Source organism: Pyrus communis, chromosome 10, assembly GCF_963583255.1.
Source record: "Pyrus communis chromosome 10, drPyrComm1.1, whole genome shotgun sequence".
In the NCBI taxonomy this organism is placed as follows: domain Eukaryota; kingdom Viridiplantae; phylum Streptophyta; class Magnoliopsida; order Rosales; family Rosaceae; genus Pyrus; species Pyrus communis.
Genome location: NC_084812.1, coordinates 23,129,585 through 23,149,511, shown reverse-complemented (window position 1 = coordinate 23,149,511; position 19,927 = coordinate 23,129,585). Strand labels below are relative to the sequence as shown.

The 19,927-nt window shown below is 35.4% G+C and overlaps 2 protein-coding genes across 2 annotated transcripts; both read right to left on the bottom strand.

Annotated features, from left to right (window-relative positions):
* Positions 1–3,193: 3,193 nt before the first annotated feature.
* LOC137748708 (ethylene-responsive transcription factor WRI1-like) lies at positions 3,194–8,328 on the bottom strand. Its single transcript, XM_068488885.1, has 7 exons — positions 7,728–8,328; positions 7,507–7,589; positions 7,298–7,306; positions 6,724–6,812; positions 6,429–6,553; positions 6,254–6,330; positions 3,194–4,070 (listed from the first exon to the last, which is right to left on the bottom strand). Exons 1-7 carry the CDS (start codon positions 7,988–7,990, stop codon positions 3,382–3,384), a joined length of 1,335 nt encoding a protein of 444 aa, XP_068344986.1. The 5' UTR covers positions 7,991–8,328; the 3' UTR covers positions 3,194–3,381.
* Positions 8,329–11,139: 2,811 nt separating this feature from the next.
* Positions 11,140–19,277, bottom strand: LOC137747578 (uncharacterized). Its single transcript, XM_068487708.1, has 8 exons — positions 18,601–19,277; positions 18,349–18,501; positions 18,107–18,238; positions 17,870–17,980; positions 16,699–16,830; positions 15,825–15,962; positions 14,187–14,420; positions 11,140–11,902 (listed from the first exon to the last, which is right to left on the bottom strand). The coding sequence occupies exons 1-8, from the start codon at positions 19,096–19,098 to the stop codon at positions 11,495–11,497; spliced, it is 1,806 nt and encodes a 601-aa protein (XP_068343809.1). The 5' UTR covers positions 19,099–19,277; the 3' UTR covers positions 11,140–11,494.
* Between the last annotated feature and the right edge of the window lie 650 nt (positions 19,278–19,927).

The following is a 19,927-nucleotide window of genomic DNA, read 5'->3' as shown; positions in this document are numbered from 1 at the left end:
TAATAGAAATATCAAAAAATAAATGTCAAATGTTAATTGGATGATTGATGTGGTAATGTTATATTTTTCCTTTTATTTTTTTTAATCGATATGATTTTTTGTTATAAATGATATTTTTATAACTCATTTTAAAAAGAAACCAATAAAAATAAATTTTCAAGATCTATAATTGGTGCATTAATAGATTCACATAATAAAATAATTAAAAATTATTTGACATCACTTTTTCTCATATACCTCGGGTAACGGTGTCACAGTGAATCCTGATTTCTTGTGTTTACAGAGAAAAGATAACTTTAACAGTAAAAAAACACAAATCATTCACAGTAATTCATTACCTTTCTAGTTCAAACAAAACAGTAAGTAAAGTAACATTCAGTTCAGATATCATTTCAAAACAAAACAAAAAAAGGATCAAACGAAGCAAAGAAAAACGTGTGAAATAATTAAATAAATAAACGAAAATCTCACCTGGTTTCTTCGAGCCTCAATTTTGGGACTGGGAATTGAAGTGCCATTGTCGCTTCAATTTCCTGAAAGTGTTGGAAATTAGGGTTTGCCAATTTGGGGCCAAGTAACTGTAAAAGTATAAGAGGGTAGAGCTCCAATTGTTTGTGTTAAAAGAGTAGCCGAGTGTAAGTGCATAAAGCATAAGCCCCAAACCAAAAACCCAGAAAAAGAAAGAGGGTTTTGTCATCCTCGTCACTGCACTCTCTGTCTCTGCCTATATCAAAACTACCCTTTTCTTTTTTTCTTTTCGGTTGACATTTTCACTCTCCACTTGGTAATTATAACGTGTAAGAGAACATTTTATAATTACATATATATCAAATTCGTAATTTAGGAAATAATTCAAATTTAAGTATGATTACATGGAACGGTCCACGGTTACGTAATATTTTTGTTTAATAATACATTATTATGTGCAGTTTGTATATATGTGATAATGTATTATTGAATCAAAATATCATATAATGGTAAACCTATTCTTATAAATTACTCTTCAAATTAAGACCCTTCTTGACAAAAAAATAAATAAATAAAAAAGCAAGTGACCGCGTAACTTGTTTATCTTGGCAATTTTAGTACCATTATAAGAGCATTTTCAATGGTACAAGCAATTGAGTGTCGAAATGCATTTTAATGAATCGCGTAGGCAAAAACTACTCCAATGATATATGCAATTGAGTTTGCAAATTTTGCCTACTCCCTCAAAGTAGGCAATGTTGCCTACAATACCAAGACTAGGCAATTCGGGAACACAATTTTTTGGTAGTAAAATATTTTATATAGAGGAAGATGGCAAAACTAAAATATAAAAGTAAATGTTATAAATGAAATAAAATAATAAAATATAAGTATGCCTACTTGATTTGCATAATCCATTGAAGTGATAAACTTTTTTCATTAATCAATTAAGTAGGTAACATGTCACGTTGGCCTTTATAGTACAATTTTATCTACTTTAATTGCCTATATCATTGGAGATTCTCTAAGCCTTTTAAAATTGGCGACAGAAATAAAACGTGACTTTATGTGCATGGACACTTTTGACGTTTTCAGTTGGCTACGTATGTGTTTGCCCAAAATAACATTTTAGACTCGCAGATTACCATAAAATCTCAATTTATAAGCCTAAAAAATTGTCGAGCGTAATTGTAAGAATATACGTTGGATGATTAGTGCATAGAGAAGAGATGAGAGAGTTTCTTCTACAAGTTTGCAACTCCTTCCCTCGCATCTATAGTGCATTATGTTGGCCTCTGGGTATATTGGTATAAATTTAATTTGTATAGTTAAATACGCAGTGAAAAATAAATAACATACATATGTTTTCTTAATTATATATTCAATTGGTTGTAACTGATATAGCAACAAAGGATAAGGATTAAGAAATTAACTCACTTGAATCCCTAACCACTCACGTGCAGCTTTGTTGGATCTTCTTCGTACTCGGATATCTTCATCTTCATGATTGGTCATGTGAAGTTCTCAAAGTGTTGAGCCTCTAAGAGTATCTACATTGATTAATCTAGCAACAAATGATGGAGTGATTGATTTAAATGTGCTAGCAATATCCCTCACTTGGATCAATGGTGCTTGGGCAACACCTGATGTGTTTTTGGCTTAACTTTTTGTCTCTTTTCTTTGAGGGACAAAACCGAATAGTTTTTACATTAGGTTATGAGACACCTATGAAGCCTCATGTCTGAGGAATATTTGCATTCTACAACTAGAAGCTTTGTAACTTTTGACATGTGGTAAGAATCTATGCATTTAAGCTTCTTGGGCGGTCAGTGTTCAGTAAACTTGTTCAACAGACAAACACCTCTATATCCACCACGTGTCCAACACGCGTAGCACGAGACCATGCTAACTTTAATGTCGTATACAATGGTCTTTTCAGATAGACAATGTCCAGTTAACTTTGCAAACAGCTAGAAACTTTATTTAAAAACTAAATGATGAAATACAAGTCTTTCTACCCTAACCTGTTTGGGATATTGCTTCCATACCTTAAAAATCTTAATGGGCTTCAGTAACAAGCAAACTCTCAAAGTCAGGTCAAACTTTTAAGCTGAGACTACTAAGTATTATAAATGTAGAGTGCTAATAACACAGATTTTTTAAGTCTAAACCTTTTAGTAAATATATTTTTAAGACTAAACCTTTTAATCAATATATGCATATAAACCTATTGGGTGAGAGATTTCCAAGTTACGGAACTGAAAGTCATATTATGAAGAAAATGATCATAAAATGTTGGGTAGGAGGGATTAGAAAATGCATCGTTTGAGCGCTACAAGTACAAGGGCAGAGGAATTAGCTAACCTCCTTTGAATTGAATGTGTAATATGCAAATCTCTCCTACATTGCCTTTGTAATACTTAAAAGGTGCATTTCCTAATCACCCCTACCCTTTTTTTTATGATTTGTCTTTCAATCTTATGACTCGAAAATTCTTCACCCAAACATAACCAAAGGCAATACTTAAAAGGTGCATTTCCTAATCACCCCTACCGTTTTCTTTATGATTTGACTTTCAATCTCATGATTCGAAAATTCCCCATCCAAACATAACCTAACTCGAAACGAATCTAATTTTTAAGGGTTAAAAGTGAGGAAATCTTTATCAAGATTCCCACTTTTTGTTCCCTTTACTATTCTCTACTTCTAAAAAAATAAAGGAAAATTCTTTCTTTCACCCAAAACCAAAGGTACGAAAAAGGCAAAACCTTTCTCTTGTTTTATAATTTTTGTTGGTCTATAATCCTCCCAGTCCACCCACCCACATGGATTCACAACAAACTGAGACCAACCCCAACAATCCCCCAACCCTCCCACATTGACCAACACCCTTCCAAGTTCAAACACAATAAGTTACAAAGAAAGAGAGGTAGTTGTTGATGATGGAGAAAAAGAAGACCCATTATCCTCCAAGTTTCCTGGGACACCCACATCCACACCCACCTGATCCACCCCACACCCAGCAGATTCCATCAAGCCACCCAAACTGCCATCATCAGTTGCACCAAATATCAATTCAAAATTCTCTTCGAACCCCAAGTCCTCGAACGAGTCCGGTAACTCCAACGACTTGTTGTCAAGAGGGATGTCATCGGGAACCGGAACCTGCTGAGTCATCATTCCGGTGTCCAAAAAGTTCCAACTAAACTGGTGCTCCTCTGCATGATCACGATCCATTACTTGCTCCATTGTATTGCTTTCCATGCAATGCAGCAGATGAGGGTAAATCATTCGTTCTTGTTCTTGTTGCTGTTGTTGCGGTTGCAATTGGTGCACTTTGCGTTGTTCTTGTTCTTGTTGTTGCTGCTGCTGTTGTGGTAGCAATTGGTGCACTTTGCATTCGACTTCTTCTTCTTGTTTGTGTGGTCCAGTGTTCGAGCAATTGGAAGGCTGTTGACCCTCTGATTTTTGATGATCCAGAGGGTGGATTTTCTTCTTGACTCTGTCAACGTAGTTGCTGATATCAAAATTGGTCACTGCATTTGTTCCTCTGTACTCTATTGCCGCCATATCATATGCAGCTGCTGCCTCCTCTTGTGTATCTTCAAAAAAACAAACAGTTAACGATCAATAAACGACTAATAAAACTATTTGGATTATTCATGTGAACTACATAGACTGCAACTTGAATAGAGGCGAGAATCATAAATTTCGTATATTTGTGCAACATACTTATATCTATTAGTGATGTGATGTACAATGTAATACACAAGTAGCGTTATGATTGTTTATCGATAGCAGTTTAAGTAAAAGTACGTACAACTGAAGATTCGTCCGTACAATTGCAACATGCAGTTAATCTATGAGAATTTTTATGCCCAACAATACCTAATTTTTGATGCATTAAAAAGCAAAAAAGAAGGTAGGAATTAGGTGAAGGCAACTAGTACTGTTTCCACATGTTCGTTTGTCAAATTCCGTGTCCCTTTTTATTTATTTTATTAATATGAAAATACAGTCACACATTTCAATCTCCATTCCTAGTTGAATTTTGATAAATCAAGTGAACAATTGCCAACCGTTGGCGGACATAACCATAAAACAATAGAAGCATCTATCAACGATTGAAAACCGTGCACACAAGATGAAAAGGACACTAGGTTTCTACTTATTTCTAGTTTTCTCTCTCTAAGAAATAAAGATGGGAATTGGGAAGCAGACACACATCACAGCCAAGATTTGGACGGTTAGGATCTGGCAGGAAAGCACGGCCAGGATGACTTGGCACACCAAGAGAGAGCCACAAGCAGGGCAATAAGACACGTGAGCACCCGTACCCGTAGCTTTTTAAAAGGTTTTTTTGGAAAAAGAAATCATCTCTCGATTCCTTCTATCAAATTCATCCAATCAGGAGATTTAGATTTTTGAAATTTGATTTAACGATTAAAAATAAGGGTTCTTTAAAAAATAATAATAATTTAAATTATTTGATCAAATTTTAAGGATCCGAATTTCCTAATTTGCTAAATTTTGTGAAAGAAATCCGAAGAGGTTCCTTTTCATTTTTTTGGATCAAAACCAAAAATAAAATATGAAAATAAATAATAATAATAAATAAATAAAAGTCTGAAATCTGAAAGAAGAATGACAGCCTACTTTTATTTATTTATTTTTCTCTCCCATAAAAGGAAGTCACGTGCCCCCAGTGCTGGCAATTAAAACTCACACTCTGTTTGCTGCTTTAAACCCAGATCTAGTCAAATGCTTGCGTGTCGCCTGCTACTGTACTTCCGCATGTACCAGATTTTGCCAGTGCTAAACCCAAAAGGATTGTGATTTTCACACCCTTAATTACTTTTCTCACACCCATTCATATTTTTAATACTTAATTTGTATCTTACTATTTAATCTTTCATTAATTACTATCAAAAAGTAGGAAGGGTATATATGAAAGATTAAATAGTAGAATACCAATTAAGTATTAAAAAATAGAAAGGAGTGTGAGAAAAGTAGTTAACGGGGTGTGAAAATCACAACCCAACCCAAAACCCCACCAAATACTACTATTTAGGGGCGGATCGCAAAATTGGCTAAAACAACATGCATTTTTGTAATTTTATTTTCCTGAATACAATGATATTTATTTAGTAACGCTAGCTAGATCATCTACTTAAAATTATATTTTGTAAACCACATATGAAGCAACAGTAAAATAATAATCCAATGACTAACTGCGGCTTCGCATGGTATGGCCTAAAAACATGGTCTCCTAAGCATTTTTCTTTACACAAATAAGTGATTGGGCCAAGTCACAAACATAATAATTTGGTTCGAATATGTATTTAGCGAAAATCGAATCTAAAATTTCTTATTTACAAAGTGACATGCATTTCTATACTTTAAATTGAAATCTTCCTTACCATAATATAGATTAAACTAGAATACCGCTCAAGAAATCGTCTTTATCCCCCTACTAATTTCGAAAATTTAAACACATATATAGTTGTTGGGATTTTGATAGAGAGAAAATGATTTTCATTACTCGTACAAAATATAGTTGGTACATTTTTGGTGGTCCTGTCCTGTCTCACATGTGGAATTTACTTGCGGGGCTTTGCTAGGAGGAGATAATTTAATTAATAATTATTTTATTATTCGTACAGAAAATAAAAATGTCAAGGCATGGAAAGTGAAAGAAATTTGAAGCATTTGGACAACGCATGATATGCATCTAAAATTGGAGAAAACATAATAAAAGTAAAGAGATGGTGGTTAAAGTACATACTATAAGTTCCGAGGTATAAATACTTGTTTCCGAAAACTCTTCCGATTCTCGCCTCCCATCTCCCATTGTGATGATGCCTATGAAAAACATTGATTTCAGCAAGTAAGAGCGTGATATTGAACAATAGTAGCCACATTTTGTCCAATTTTCGGCATGCAAGTGCGAATTTACTTACCTCGCCACCCCACGGTACTTTGAAACTCCTCTCGAAAATCCACTGCTCAGCCGGCGCAATGATGCTAGGTATTCTTCCCTGGTAGCCTTTTCCATTTCTTCAATTTCCTTTGTGTATGTTTCTAGCTGCAACATAAATTTACATTCAATCATATATTAGCGCGGTAAGGTTAGTAGACGTTAACATGTAGTAGTGAGTACAATCTTTAATACTAAACTGTCACACAAATAATGTAAACGAAATAGTGTCACGGTATAATATGGCAACGAAAAAGACGGCGGAACAATAAATGTACCGGGAAATTGAGTATTGTACCAGGCCCCCAATATTTAAGGGCAGCTAGATCGTAGGTACGAGCAGCACCCTCTTCACTATCATAGGCCCCTGTATGCAACACCAATTACATTAATAAATTTCCAAATGCCTATATAACTTTAAATAATATATATATGGGTTCGTCAGAGACAGGCAGATAATAAATATTTGACTGTGCCGAAAATATAGCTCATAACATTAAGTTTAAGTGCCATAATGATTTGTTTTTTCTTTTCAAATTTTTAACCAATTGTGTTATTACTTTAATTAATAACCACCAGGCAGCCACCATGACCTTTTTTTTTTTAATTTTTATTTTATTTTTTATCAAACGATAAATTTGTTAGATTAAATGTTAAATTAAGAAGTCAGCCCCTCTCCACCAATATAATAGAGGGTCACTTGCCAGCCACCATGACCACATAATTAAGGGTTACTTAAGAGAAGAATCTTTGTTTTTCTTTCTTAAGAATTAAAATTAAAAATGGAAAGATAGAGTAAATAAAAACATAGTCAGAAACATAGCAGAACAAGCAAGGAAGAGTCTGACTTACCTAAATAAACTAATTAAGCAGCGGCAAAAGTGGTGAGGATGAACGTTGCATTGACAGGGATTTACAGGAACAAAAACAGAGTCAGAAACAGGAAAAATACAAAATACAAAATATATATTTATATTTATATTAGATTTATAAAAAATAAAAAATAAAAAATAAAACCAAGAAAAATTGATCCAATCCGGATTTAGAAATTAAATCACTACCTTGTCGTCCCTTCTTGTTCTGGATGTTGTTCCATGAACTCTTGTCCCACAGATGAGCTTCAAACCGCCCGGTCCATCTGTGCCTGCAAACCACCAAAATTAAAAATGTAATATAATTTCATACATGCAAATGAATTAAGAACAAAAAATAAATCGAGAAAGTCGGCATGCAATTTCAGTGCAGAAATTGTAAAATTAATTAATATAAAAAGATGGGTGACCTGGTGACCCCTCTGTAAATGGAGCTTCTTCTGCCTCCCGTTCCTGACTTTGGGGTGTTGCCATTCTTGCATTTGTCTGCTGCTGCTGCTGCTTCTGCGGTTTTTCTCTTCTTTCGAACGCGTTTCGGTTTCGGTTTCGGTTTCAGTTTCAGTTTCTGAATCTCGGCTTGAACGTTGTGCTTCGGAATCTCCAGCCCTGAGCACGAAGAAGAAGAAGAAGAAGAAGAAGAAGAAGAGCAAGAGAAACTAGAGTACCTCTTCATCGATCTGGATATTCTGTGGACTTGAAAAAAATGAATAAATGCATGTGAGGTTTTTATGGTGAGATAGTTGAATGCAGGAGGAGGAGGAGTACTTGGAGAAGCATAAGAAGAAGAAGTGGCATTTGGTAGCCAAAAGTGGTTTACCAAAAAAGGGAGGGAGAGGGGAAGGGAGGAGACAGTCCACTGTAGTAGCAAAGAAGCAAAGAAGCAGGACCGATGAAGTTAACCGGGGGTCAAAGTTAGGGGTGGGTTAAATTAACTCAAAGTTAATTAAACACCCTACACTTGGCATCTGCACTCAGCCATGCTACCAATCCGAACTTGCTCTTCCAGGCTTTGAAATATCAATCTCTCTCCCTCTCACTATCGCTTGTGTATGTATGTATGTATGTATCCTTAAAACTTTTAAAAACTTGAAGGATCTGCCGTGTGTAAGTCTGTTGCTTTCATTGGGTTTGGGTAGGCCCTCTGTTTAAGAGCTTCTCTAAGAGCAACTCCAGCGTTGGAGCCCTCCCCCCTGGCAATACACTATTCAATCCACCTAATGAACAGTAATTGCCCTTAATGAACAGTAAGTAGCCCTGGCAATAGAATTTGCATCTCCACCGTTACACTTCAATAGCCCTGGCAATAGGCAATAAAATATTAGTATTTTTTTTATTTATAAAATTAATACAAAATAATTTTAATTGTAATATCGGATAAGATTTTTAATCGTTCTCTTTGCGCCACGTGTCATTATCCGAAGTATTATTAAATAATACAAAATAATACAAATAAATAATTATAATGAAAATAAGTAACTAGCAAATATATACATATATATATATATATATATATAAGTAACAAATATAATGAAAATAAGTAAGAAGGCTTCAAGTTTAGTAAATAATGAAAATAAGTAACAAATAAATAATTATAATGAAAATAAGTAACTAGCAAATATTATAATAAATAATTATCATGCAAATGTATACCTAGCAAATATATATATATATATATATATATATATATATATATATATATATATATATATATGTCATGTTAATCATAACATGGGGCTAGAGTTCCAAGTTTAGTAAATAATTTTAACCTTAAATATACACAATTTTTTTCTTAATGTAAGTGATATTATACATTAATTTTAATGAAAATAAGTAAAAAATAAATAATACAAACAACATAACAAATAAATGTAACAAATAAGTAACAAATAAGGTAGATGATAATGAGAAGGTATTTATAGAAAAGTAAAAACAATTTTTTTTACAATTTTTTTCAGATTTTTCAGATATTTTTTTGAATTTTTTTGAATTTTTTACAATTTTTTTTTAAATTTTTATTCAATTAATTAATCTCTGCCGTTGAATATAAAAAAATTTGAATTCCAACACTCCAGATTGTGCCACGTGTCACAACGGTAACTTTTCAGATTTTTAAAACTATTTTTTCATTTATTTTTTAATTTATAAAGCATTTTAATATCCACCGTTGATCTCAGATCGAACGGTGGATATTAAATCTGACTTTTTTTTTTTTTTTTTTACCGTTGAGATCTAACGGTCCACATTAACTGACCGTTAAGATCTAACGCACCGTGGGAAGCCACGTGGCTTCCCAACGGTAACTGACACTTTATTTTTTTAATTTTTTTTGTGTCGGCGACGCGCCCCCACGCGCGGGTGGGGTGCACGCGCCTGACACAAAAAAAATTAAATAATGCGCTGACGCCACCCTGGCGTCAGCATTGCGTCACCCCCACCTCGGGCTCAAGGCCTGGCAATCCCTCACGGGCCTGGCCCTCGGGCCTCCCCCTTCCATCCGGCTCCCCCACGCTGGAGCCAAGCCACCGGCCCTCGGGCCATTGTTTTGGACCCCTTCCCCCGAGCAAAACCCCACGCTGGGGATGCTCTAAGTGTTATTTGCTAACTCATTTGAGACTCTTATCTACTTCAAAAAATTGTTATTCTAATTTTTAACTCACTCTTCAATCAACTCTCTGCCTAGGCCCCTAGGTAATAGGCTCATGCCCGCTGTTGCCCGACTAGGGTGTAGCGATTTTTAGGACCTTGTTTGGTGATGAATAAGTCTGCCCTCGTTGGGGTGCAAAAATTACATCAACAACCAAATTGTTGGGCTGATATTGAAGGATGGTGCTTCAAATTGGGATCCTTTCTTGGACATCTTTACCTGGTGATTAATTGAAGGGTGATATCCACACACCTCTTTTTACCTTATAAACATTCCTTTCAATTTTTGACCGTCGAATTAAATAAATTGAAGAAGATCAAAGAACAAATAGGGTGTACCATTTATCATACCAAATGCAATGGTTGAGTTAAAGCTTAAAATTTAAGGTTTAAAACACCCAACCACTCCCCCCCCCCCCCCCCCCCCCCCCCCCCCCCCCAACCCCCACCAAAAAAAAAAAAACATTTTCAAGCATTGGGCTAAAATAAGCCATGGGGAGAAAAAGTAGTTTTCCATGCAATTCCACCAAGAATTTAAGCTTAGGATATACGATGGTCCAACCACTATACGTAAATGCCCTTCACTTCTCACTAACCATAGTGCATTGAAGCACGCAACGCCCCGCATGCGACAAAGCGTTAGCACCTGACAACTTTGTCGGTCACACTTTCTGAGCCCAACGACTTTTTTTTATCTAACAGCTGCATGATTAGACCGTTGGTTAATGTGACGGCTACATTAAATCAAACAACAACGGTTGAATATAAACAAATCTAATAGTAAAAAAAAAAAAAAAAAAAAAAAAATTCTGAAGGATCAAAATTAAATCCAACAACGGAAACAATAAAAAAAATATTTAAATCAAATTTCACTAAAAAAACTGTAGAATCCACACAAAATTGACTTTCATGTGGTGGACTGGGACGGTTTTGTTCATTGGTTACGTGCTCAATCCGCTTGAAGAATGGATGCTATCACGGGAAGCGTTAGAATAACTCTCTAGGTTTTCTTCTTAAATCGAGTAGTTGATGCAATTAAAGAGAAACATGACGGACAAGGCAGGCTTCATCCTAGCCCTAGCACAACAGTTATTATCACAACAATAAAATTTTATCCCACTACGTAGGGCCGGCAAGCCAAACGGTTTATTACAAATAAAAATTCTAAGCCACGGTAGCATGCAACCACACACTTCATTTCATTAAACCATTTTTGGTACAAGTTTACATTCAACACCACAAAGCGACTAGGGACGGAAATTACACCGGTGTGTAAATGTTTTTAACATCAAACCACTCTCTTTTACCTTCACACACGTGCCAGATCTCGACTATCGCCCTTGTCCTTCCCGGGCCTCCAATACAAATTACACCTTTTTACAAAATTTTAACAAAGAAGATAAAAAAAAAAACCTAAGTACACCCAACTTCACCTCTGAAACAAATTACACCTTTTTACAAAATTTTAACAAAGAAGATAAAAATTCTATTTCTGCCTATTGTTCGATTTATGGCTCTGCCTCAGACCACAATCTCAAACAAATGAAGCAAAAGGGGAAAAGGGGTTCAAAATACCAGTACCGCAGAGTAAAATACCACCGGTCTGTATTCTGTTTCTAAACAAGACCCTGTCGAACATATAGCTTTGTGCTGCAGCCTGCAATTTATAGTCACCCAAATCACAATAGTTTGATCGTACAATCTGCAATTCCGTGTCATCTTTCTCATTTCCTTTCTCAAAATGTCGGACATACTTCTTAATGTCCTGTTGAAGATCAAGGGTTTCTGCTGTTGGCTTATGAGCAAACGAGAACTTCCAATCCTGGCCTCTCTTGGCACTGTTAGGACTAATTTGATTCAGAGCTGGCTCCCTACGACCACCGCTGGCCATCAGTCCTGAAGCATGCCGTTCATTGGAAAACTGACGTTCGATGTTCAACTCCTGAAAAAATGGACATTATGTTTTCAGAAACTAGATTATTTTCAGTAAATTGCTTTTGCAAGCTCATGGTTTTCAATGTCAAACAGGTAAGATGACTAATCAAGATTATTGAGATACATTCTGTCTTTCAAACAAGGGAACAAGATGACTAATCAAGATTATTTCTACAATTCCTCATCAAACAAGGGATAAACAACTTTTTAGTAAAACAAGCCATGAATATTGTAGACTCAAATTTCTTCCAAATCTTCTTGCACCAAAACAAGTCATGAATTCTTCCATTTTTTATCTCCATTCTCTCTATGTAAAAGTTAATATTCCTTTCATGGAACTGTGTACAAGTTGGCAACATCAGATTTTCCAGGGTAGAAATAATGCCCTTTGGTTATTTACCTCACAACAGTGCAGTTTCATAATTGGAGAAGAAATTCTGAAGGAAAAGACGCAGTCTCTGCTTCGAACCAAATATGTAAACCACATGGGTACTTATTCAACTACTATGGAACAAGAGAAACTAAAAGTAAAGAAATCCTTTAATAACGAAAAATAAAGGTTATTGGTCCTTATACTGGGGTCCTTATCCACTCTGTTTGATTTACGTTTCAATTATACGGATTGCAAGTGTGGTCACATTAGATTTTTATCAAAAGTACTTCAAGGGTATTTGGTTATGCACTTGTATGGGTATTTGCTTTGGGGCAGCACAAGATCAGAGAGATACCACCCTGGACATCCATGCCATTGGGCGCTCCATGAACTAAACCTAAACCCTTTGCACTATGAAAACCAAAGTATAAAATGACCCAAACTATCGAGCACAAATGCAATTTGGCCAAACATATATAACTAAATGACTCTAGAAGTGCACAATTAACTTGAACCACTATGACTTTGTAATTGAATGTTCATAAGGAACTAGAAAGACTGGGACAAACAACCACAAAATAGTTTTAAAAAACCGTTGAAATGACCAGTTTTTACTTCTTTTTTTCCTTGGAACAGACAGTTTTTGGAGTTACATTATAATTTAGTAAGAATGAGGGCAAAGAACAATGTAGGAAGAAACTTTATGACAATATAATATTTCACTTTGACGAGTTCTGTTTCTCCTAATATGCCAGTAATTAGAATCAAACTTGCCACTTATTCTCAGCCACCATAATTTTTTGAAGAAGAAAACAACTTTTATTGCAAGAAACAATGAAAATACAAGAGCGGGCAAGAAGTGCACAGAAGCACAAACAAAAAAGGATAAGTAGCAACATCACTAGAAACTATGAAAACATCACAAACTAACAAATAGCAGCATTCCAATTACACAAAATTTCTGAAAAAGAAAAATCTCTAAATTCTGTAGTAACCGATGCCCGCAGAGATGACCATAACCGAACCATCCCACAGATCCTCCCTTCTATTGACTGCGTAATTCTAAAAAATCAGCCTGTTTCTTTCCATCCAAATGGCCCAAAAGATAGCTGAAACTAAACAACCCCATAAGACCTTGGCTTTCTTCCCCTTTCCTGGTAATTTATGCTTCTCTACCATAATAACAATCCCTAGGTAAAACCCAACTCATACCAAACACCCTAAACAATCAACCATAGATTTAAAGCCACCGGACAGTGAAGAAACAAATGATCAACAGACTGAACTTTTGTTGCATAAAATGCACCAATCAGGTTGTAGGCATGAATGGAGCAGGTCACAAGTGTTAACTTTCCCATGAGCCACTTACCAAGTAAAAACCTTCACTTTAGTAGGAACTTTAGATTTCCAAACCAGGGCCATAAGCCCAGAAAACCCTATCTGCAGCCCTACATATTTCCTACATAATTCATGCATTAAGACCATATACGTTTATCACTATATGACATCTAGCAACAAAAACATACTTGACATTTACTTTTAAATAGTCTTATAATTCAAATCTAAAATATTTATAAATTATTAAATTTACAAACAAACAATTTACTTTTCAAAATTTAACTACTTAGTGGGACAAGGCTTTGTTGTTGTTGTATTACATTTACAAACAAACAATTTGACTGGTGTTTGTTTCAGTAGTTGGACCATAAAAATGTAAATGAGCAGCTGTCTGAATCGATATCCAGTATGGTTTTAGAATTATGCAAAAAGTTGTACCCATATAATGACACACATGCAAGTTAGTAACCAATATTAAGTAGCCAAATTTTTCGTTGATAACTGTGCTATTTTGGGGAAAAAAGGCATACAAAAAAGAAATCTGGAAATGGAATAATAAGCACCAAGGTATGAGATGGACCTTTAAATCATTGAGGCAAAAGTTCGAGCTATTGGTGACTGAAGCAACTGAATTTGCTTGGAGTAAAGATGAGCCTTTTCTGACTGGGGTAGTAAAGCCAGTTAAGTTGAATGGTGGGTCCTCTGGGGATGAGAAGTCGGAACTGTCAAAAGTTGATAGGGATACACACTCATCAAAATAAGCCATGGCTTCATCCGTTAGACGTTTGGACATCTTTCTTCTTTCAATGCTAGCCTGTACTCGCAATTTAATAAAATAAAAGGAAAGTTAAAAAACCCAACAGTGTTAAGCTCTTTACTTAGATGCTAGTTGTAAGAACTTCAACTATTTATGGATGCAAGGAATTGCTCTCCAATAATTTATTTATACTAATGCAAATTTATCCATAACCAAAATATAACAGAGATGCAGAACAAGGGGTAAAAAACATTCCACAATTTATCCATGAACAAATATAACAGAGATGAAGGTCAAGGGGTGAAAAACATTTCACTTATATAAAGCATTTGTGTACAAACGGATGACATTTTGCAAAAGAATCACACTTTGAAGTGAAATTGTAAATGTGAACCTTTGTGATTGGCATTTTCCTAGACCTTACAAAACACTTAAAGCTTGCTTTAGGATTTCAGGATAACACTAAATTTCTAGGATGATCAAGATTGAAGCCTCTATGTTGACTCATTCCACAACTTAACTCATGAGTGCTTGGGATATTAAGAACTCATATATGAACGTTGGCTCAATAAGGTTGTATGTATTGCATCATTTTCTTAATATTCTTTTCTTACCTTCCATGTTACCCAGTGAATCATAAACCTGCAGCGGACACATGTTTCTTCATACTTAACTGAAGGTTTTCTTCTCTCTAGATTTACGATTATCGATATTCATTTTAATGAGAAAACCAGATACCTTGTTTTGCTGAGCTTGCTCTTAATTTTTCTCCCTGAATTTTAAATAAGCTCTCTTATAATAAGCATCAATTAGTTGACCTCATTCAAAATCCTGTATCATTGCTTAGTTTACAGCTTTGGACTAAGAAACTGCTAGAGTTTATATTAAGACATGTGACCTCAAGAGGCTGCATAGATCAAGATCTGAAGCATACGAGTCCTCTGATGAATTGGTGCTGTACAGTGGTAATGCTAATTGCCCTATTACCTAGGTTAGATAGGATTGAGCTTAATTACCCCTGATTGACCATGTAATTGACCGAGTTCATAGTGGATTTCTAACTGGCAAAGTTCTCACAGTTTTTTCCTTTCTGGGATTTCCACGTCAAACAATTCTTGTGTTGAGTTGTGTGGTTTATCTTTTCTTATTGAGATTTAAGCTTCATGAAGATCGTGGAATATAAATTCAGAAATACACTTATTATATCTCAGATTTTGTGAACTCTGTTATTTTTCATTGAGAATTATTGCTTGAACATTCAAATACATTTTCGTTTTAGAAAATGTTGACTTAAACTCTAGAAGCACCATGTGCAATTTTAGTAAAGAGGTACAAATGCAATGAAGATATACACAAGAAAAGCAAACATGCTTACCATGGTCCCAAGAAAATAAATGAAAGTATACGCATAGAACTTCACGTAAAAATTTAGAGGGAAGACGGGAAAAAAAAAAATCTTACTTTTCTTCCTGGGCAAGACTTTGGCACACTAGGGGTCTTGGGATCTGGAAGAACTTCCTTCAGAATTCTGCTGAGCTCTTGTGCACGGTGCTCCTCAACAGCCAGATCTGATTGAAGTTTTCTAGCGCGTTCCTGTGACTGCAAGCTTAAGGCATGGGTCCTTTATGAGTTTTAATCCCCAGAAACAAATAGGAGAAGAGGTAACAACAGAAAAGAAAAAAGAGTATGGAATCTTAGCATGCCTAGTACAATATTGTTTCCTTAATGTCACATCTGATGTAGCATGCCTAGTAGAAAAACCTCTCTTGTAAAACATGTCAACATAAAAAGTTTCAGATCATGCTGATAAACAGAAGTCACTGCAATTCACTGAAAAGACCATCACCCAAAGACCTGTCCAAACGGGGAAGCTAAATATGTTGAAACCCTTAACATAGGTTCATGAAGCAACCACTTCAAAGATTTCAACCTACGCACTTGCAATATGGAGATACTATAAGACTGTAAAAGTGTAAAAGTAATTTAAACACTTCTGTTAAAGCACATCAATAAACATCATCATAAAATAAATAGATTACATAAGTACTTCCACACAGTACGCCAGCCAACAATGAATGGACATTCTGCATTAACCACACCCACAAGAAGATGCCAATGGTAACACAATGAGACATACTCTACTGTATGGCTAAAGTAAACTCTAAACCTTGAAGAAATTGTTTGCACTTACTCCTATTAGTTAAATCAAGGCATGAAGATGTCTGCTCAAATGCTAACATATAGTAAGTTCTTCAACAATGGCATTTTCAATTAAGCCATAATAGATTGCTCAGCGTGACAAAATTCTAGTCAGTTTACGGAAATGGAAAATTACCTGCTCCAGCTTTTTGGCATACTCTCTTCTGATGTCCAAAACTAATTCAACTGCACTTGGATTTACCAGGTCAGGAGGGATATCAGAAATGTCAGTATTTGCAAGTGCTGGAGTATTACTCCTTTGCATAGCCTGAGATTATAGGAAGGAAAGAGAAATATCAAATAACTGTGACAGCATTTTGCAAGCAAATAAGCAAGAATTATAAACACATGCCGGCATCTCAGCATTGCCTATTTGCCATCATTAGAGCACAAAAACTAATTTAACAAGTGTTACAGAAACTAGGGAACCTATGTACATATGGTATGGATACATTCTTCTCGGTATACTCGACCAAAAAAACTTTAAATTATGTATACTCGACCAAAAAAAAAAACTTTAAATTACAAGTCAACTGAAGAAAGTGGCTGTCACATAGTTGTCACTTGTCGTGTTGATAATGCCACAATCCATATTCCACAAATGCCAAAACCCAAAAGATGAATTCTCAATCAACCAATCTAAAATCTGGAGGTTATCTGTCCATTCAAGATGTAATAGATTCATTAAGATCTCTTGATTGAGCACCTTAACACCTCCAAAACATTCATCAAATTGTAAACGTACACATCAAATTAATTTAATCCAAAATTGTGATGGCTTGAGATCTCTATTGACGTATCCAAGTCCATAGAATTGAATTCACATAGAACAATATCAAATTGCAGTTTCACATTTGAAGAGGTGCCAATATTATAGTGTTTACAGATATAGGTTATTTAAATATGCACTGCTTATGACTGTCTATATAATTTAGTACATCCAATTGTAAGTTTAAGATGCTGGGCATATTTTTCCATTGAAAATGCATAATCAACTATAACATTTTCCTCGTCAAATAAGGGAAATTAATTGTTACTTTGATAACTAAAATTGAATCTTTGGCAAATTGAGACAAACTAATTCTTAAGGTATTCATGTGAGATTTTAATTCATCCTACTCAATTTGAAAAGGCCCCCTCACTTTAGCTAGCAAGAATTCCTATTAGAATGGTTTAGAAATTAAGAGTAGATACCAAAACGAAAAGGTAAAGCTATTCAACCAAAACGATCATGTTTAACTTGCATACAACGTAATAATACATTAGACACCTATAAGAATCCTTAAATAAAATCCACAAGCACTTACACTTGCAAGGTCGTTTTGAATCTCAGATATAGCTCTTCGCACTTCAGAACGAACTGTTTCATATATACTACTGGTAGTGGTATCCCCTTCCAAATGATTCCCTTGAACTGACTGAAATTAAAAGGCAACTTATCTTATTATCATAACCAACTACCTATATTCAAAGGCAGCATTCCAACTTATATCTTAACTAGCTTGCAGACAAGCATTTCACAAAAACAAAAGAAATATACAAACCAAATCATTGAAAGGACGCCCGCAGTTCACATTCAACTGTTCACAAACTGCTTTAACAGTCTTCTCTTCAGCTCCAGACAAAGAACTTGCAACCGAAACTCCATCTTCCCAATTTAGAGACTGTGACGAAGACTGAAAGACAATCACAAACAACAAGAGCCAAAATCATCAATCAAGATGCTAATAATAACACTAAAAGTCATATCATACAAATTCAGAAAAGGGGTCAGCTTAGTTTTTACCAAATTTGCATCCAATTCCTGCGAATGCTGACTGGACCACGTCCGCAGGCCTTTCACCTGATCCAACAGAGCAGAACTACTTCTAACTAAACCACCCTTTTTCCTATCATTGCCCAATTTACTCAATGAACCGCATTCTTGTTCATCCTCACTCTATACACACATAAAAAAAAAAAAGCAAATCCATCATCTTTTTCGGTTTCCTAACTCCGAATTACTCTAAATTGAATAGAAATCAAGATAATACAAAACCTTGGGATTGACGAAACTCCCTCTGGAATCCGGACCACGCGAAACGGAGCGGTTCCGGCGTCCCGGGTCGACCCTCGACAAGCTCCGACCCACCTCCTTCCGGGTCCCCAAGGCGTCGGCATTCCGCGCAGCAGATCGGCCCCTTCTAGTATCAGCTCCAGTGGAGGTGGCAGGTCTCGAATCTTTGGACGTTACAGAGTCGAATTTGGCGGGTTTGACTAGGTTCTGAGAGTCAACGGCTTGGGAGTCAGTAGACCAGAAAAGAGGGTTGTCTCTTTTGTTCAAGAAACTTTCAGCAGAGGCGTCAAGGCTGGTCCTTGAGAAAGCGCTGACGCTTCTTGACCGTCTGATTGGGGCTTTCTTTGGCGGTGGATTATCTTTGTCGGTGATTTGTCTGCCGGCAGATGACGAAGATGACGACGGTGCTGAGAAGTTGGAGGTGGTGGTGGTGGTGGCGGTGCTTCTTTTGGTTGAAGATTTGAAGGCTGAGACTGCCATAATTCTATCTGCTGCTTTTGCTGTCTGTTATTGTCTTTATCAAGGGAGGAATGTTATCCGATTTACAGAATCTTGCAAGGAGGAGTCCAATTCAGAAGGATTTGATACCTGAGGAGTCGGTTGGAGGTTTGGTAACATCGACGGTATATCCAGGATCATCTTTATTTAAAAAACTAATTAAAATTAAAATTGTTTACATAATTAAATTATAGTAAATAAATAGACGATTTGTAAATTTTTATACCATCCGTCCATCTATTTATATGCAATCGATAACTAAACGATCTCATTCATTTTTGCTAGAACTAAATGATCTCTTATGTTATTGATTTTTTTTTTCAAGAAATGATATTTACTGCGTGATTTATAATATGATTGGTTTTGATAATAAACACAAAATTTTATAAATCAACCACGAAGAGTTAAATAGTAATTCCTAATTATCATGACCACCTTTTTATGGGTTTTTTTGTCAAACTAACCCCTCCACTTGATGAGGATATTTACAGAGTTTTTGCTGAATGACTAAAATGATTTATAATAGACAAACTTATGAACTACTTCTATTGATTTTTAGTTTCAAGGGCTAGAGTAATAAGTTTATGCCAATCTCATGAATAATTTTGGCTGAAAAACCTTAAAATTTTACTATTACATAGAAACTCTATCACCCATTCAATAGGTGAGTTGGGTTTAATTGAAGTATTGTTAACCAGATGGAAACCGACCCATTAAATTGTCAGCACTTTTTAAATATACATTATATTAGATTGACATATACATAGAATTAAATAGTTATTAAACGCATAGTTTATTTATACTTTATTTA

Excerpts from the sequence above, each read along its gene's own strand:
- LOC137748708 (XM_068488885.1), bottom strand. The coding sequence starts at position 7,990 with ATGAAGAGGTACTCTAGTTTCTCTTGCTCTTCTTCTTCTTCTTCTTCT. Across the intron at positions 7,590-7,727 it reads ATTTACAGAGGGGTCACCAG|GCACAGATGGACCGGGCGGT; the intron begins GTCACCCATCTT and ends GGTGGTTTGCAG. Across the intron at positions 6,331-6,428 it reads AAGTACCGTGGGGTGGCGAG|GCATCATCACAATGGGAGAT; the intron begins GTAAGTAAATTC and ends TGTTTTTCATAG.
- LOC137747578 (XM_068487708.1), bottom strand. The coding sequence starts at position 19,098 with ATGGCAGTCTCAGCCTTCAAATCTTCAACCAAAAGAAGCACCGCCACC. Across the intron at positions 18,502-18,600 it reads GGAGTTTCGTCAATCCCAAG|AGTGAGGATGAACAAGAATG; the intron begins GTTTTGTATTAT and ends ATGTGTGTATAG. Across the intron at positions 16,831-17,869 it reads TTCAAAACGACCTTGCAAGT|GCTATGCAAAGGAGTAATAC; the intron begins GTAAGTGCTTGT and ends CTATAATCTCAG.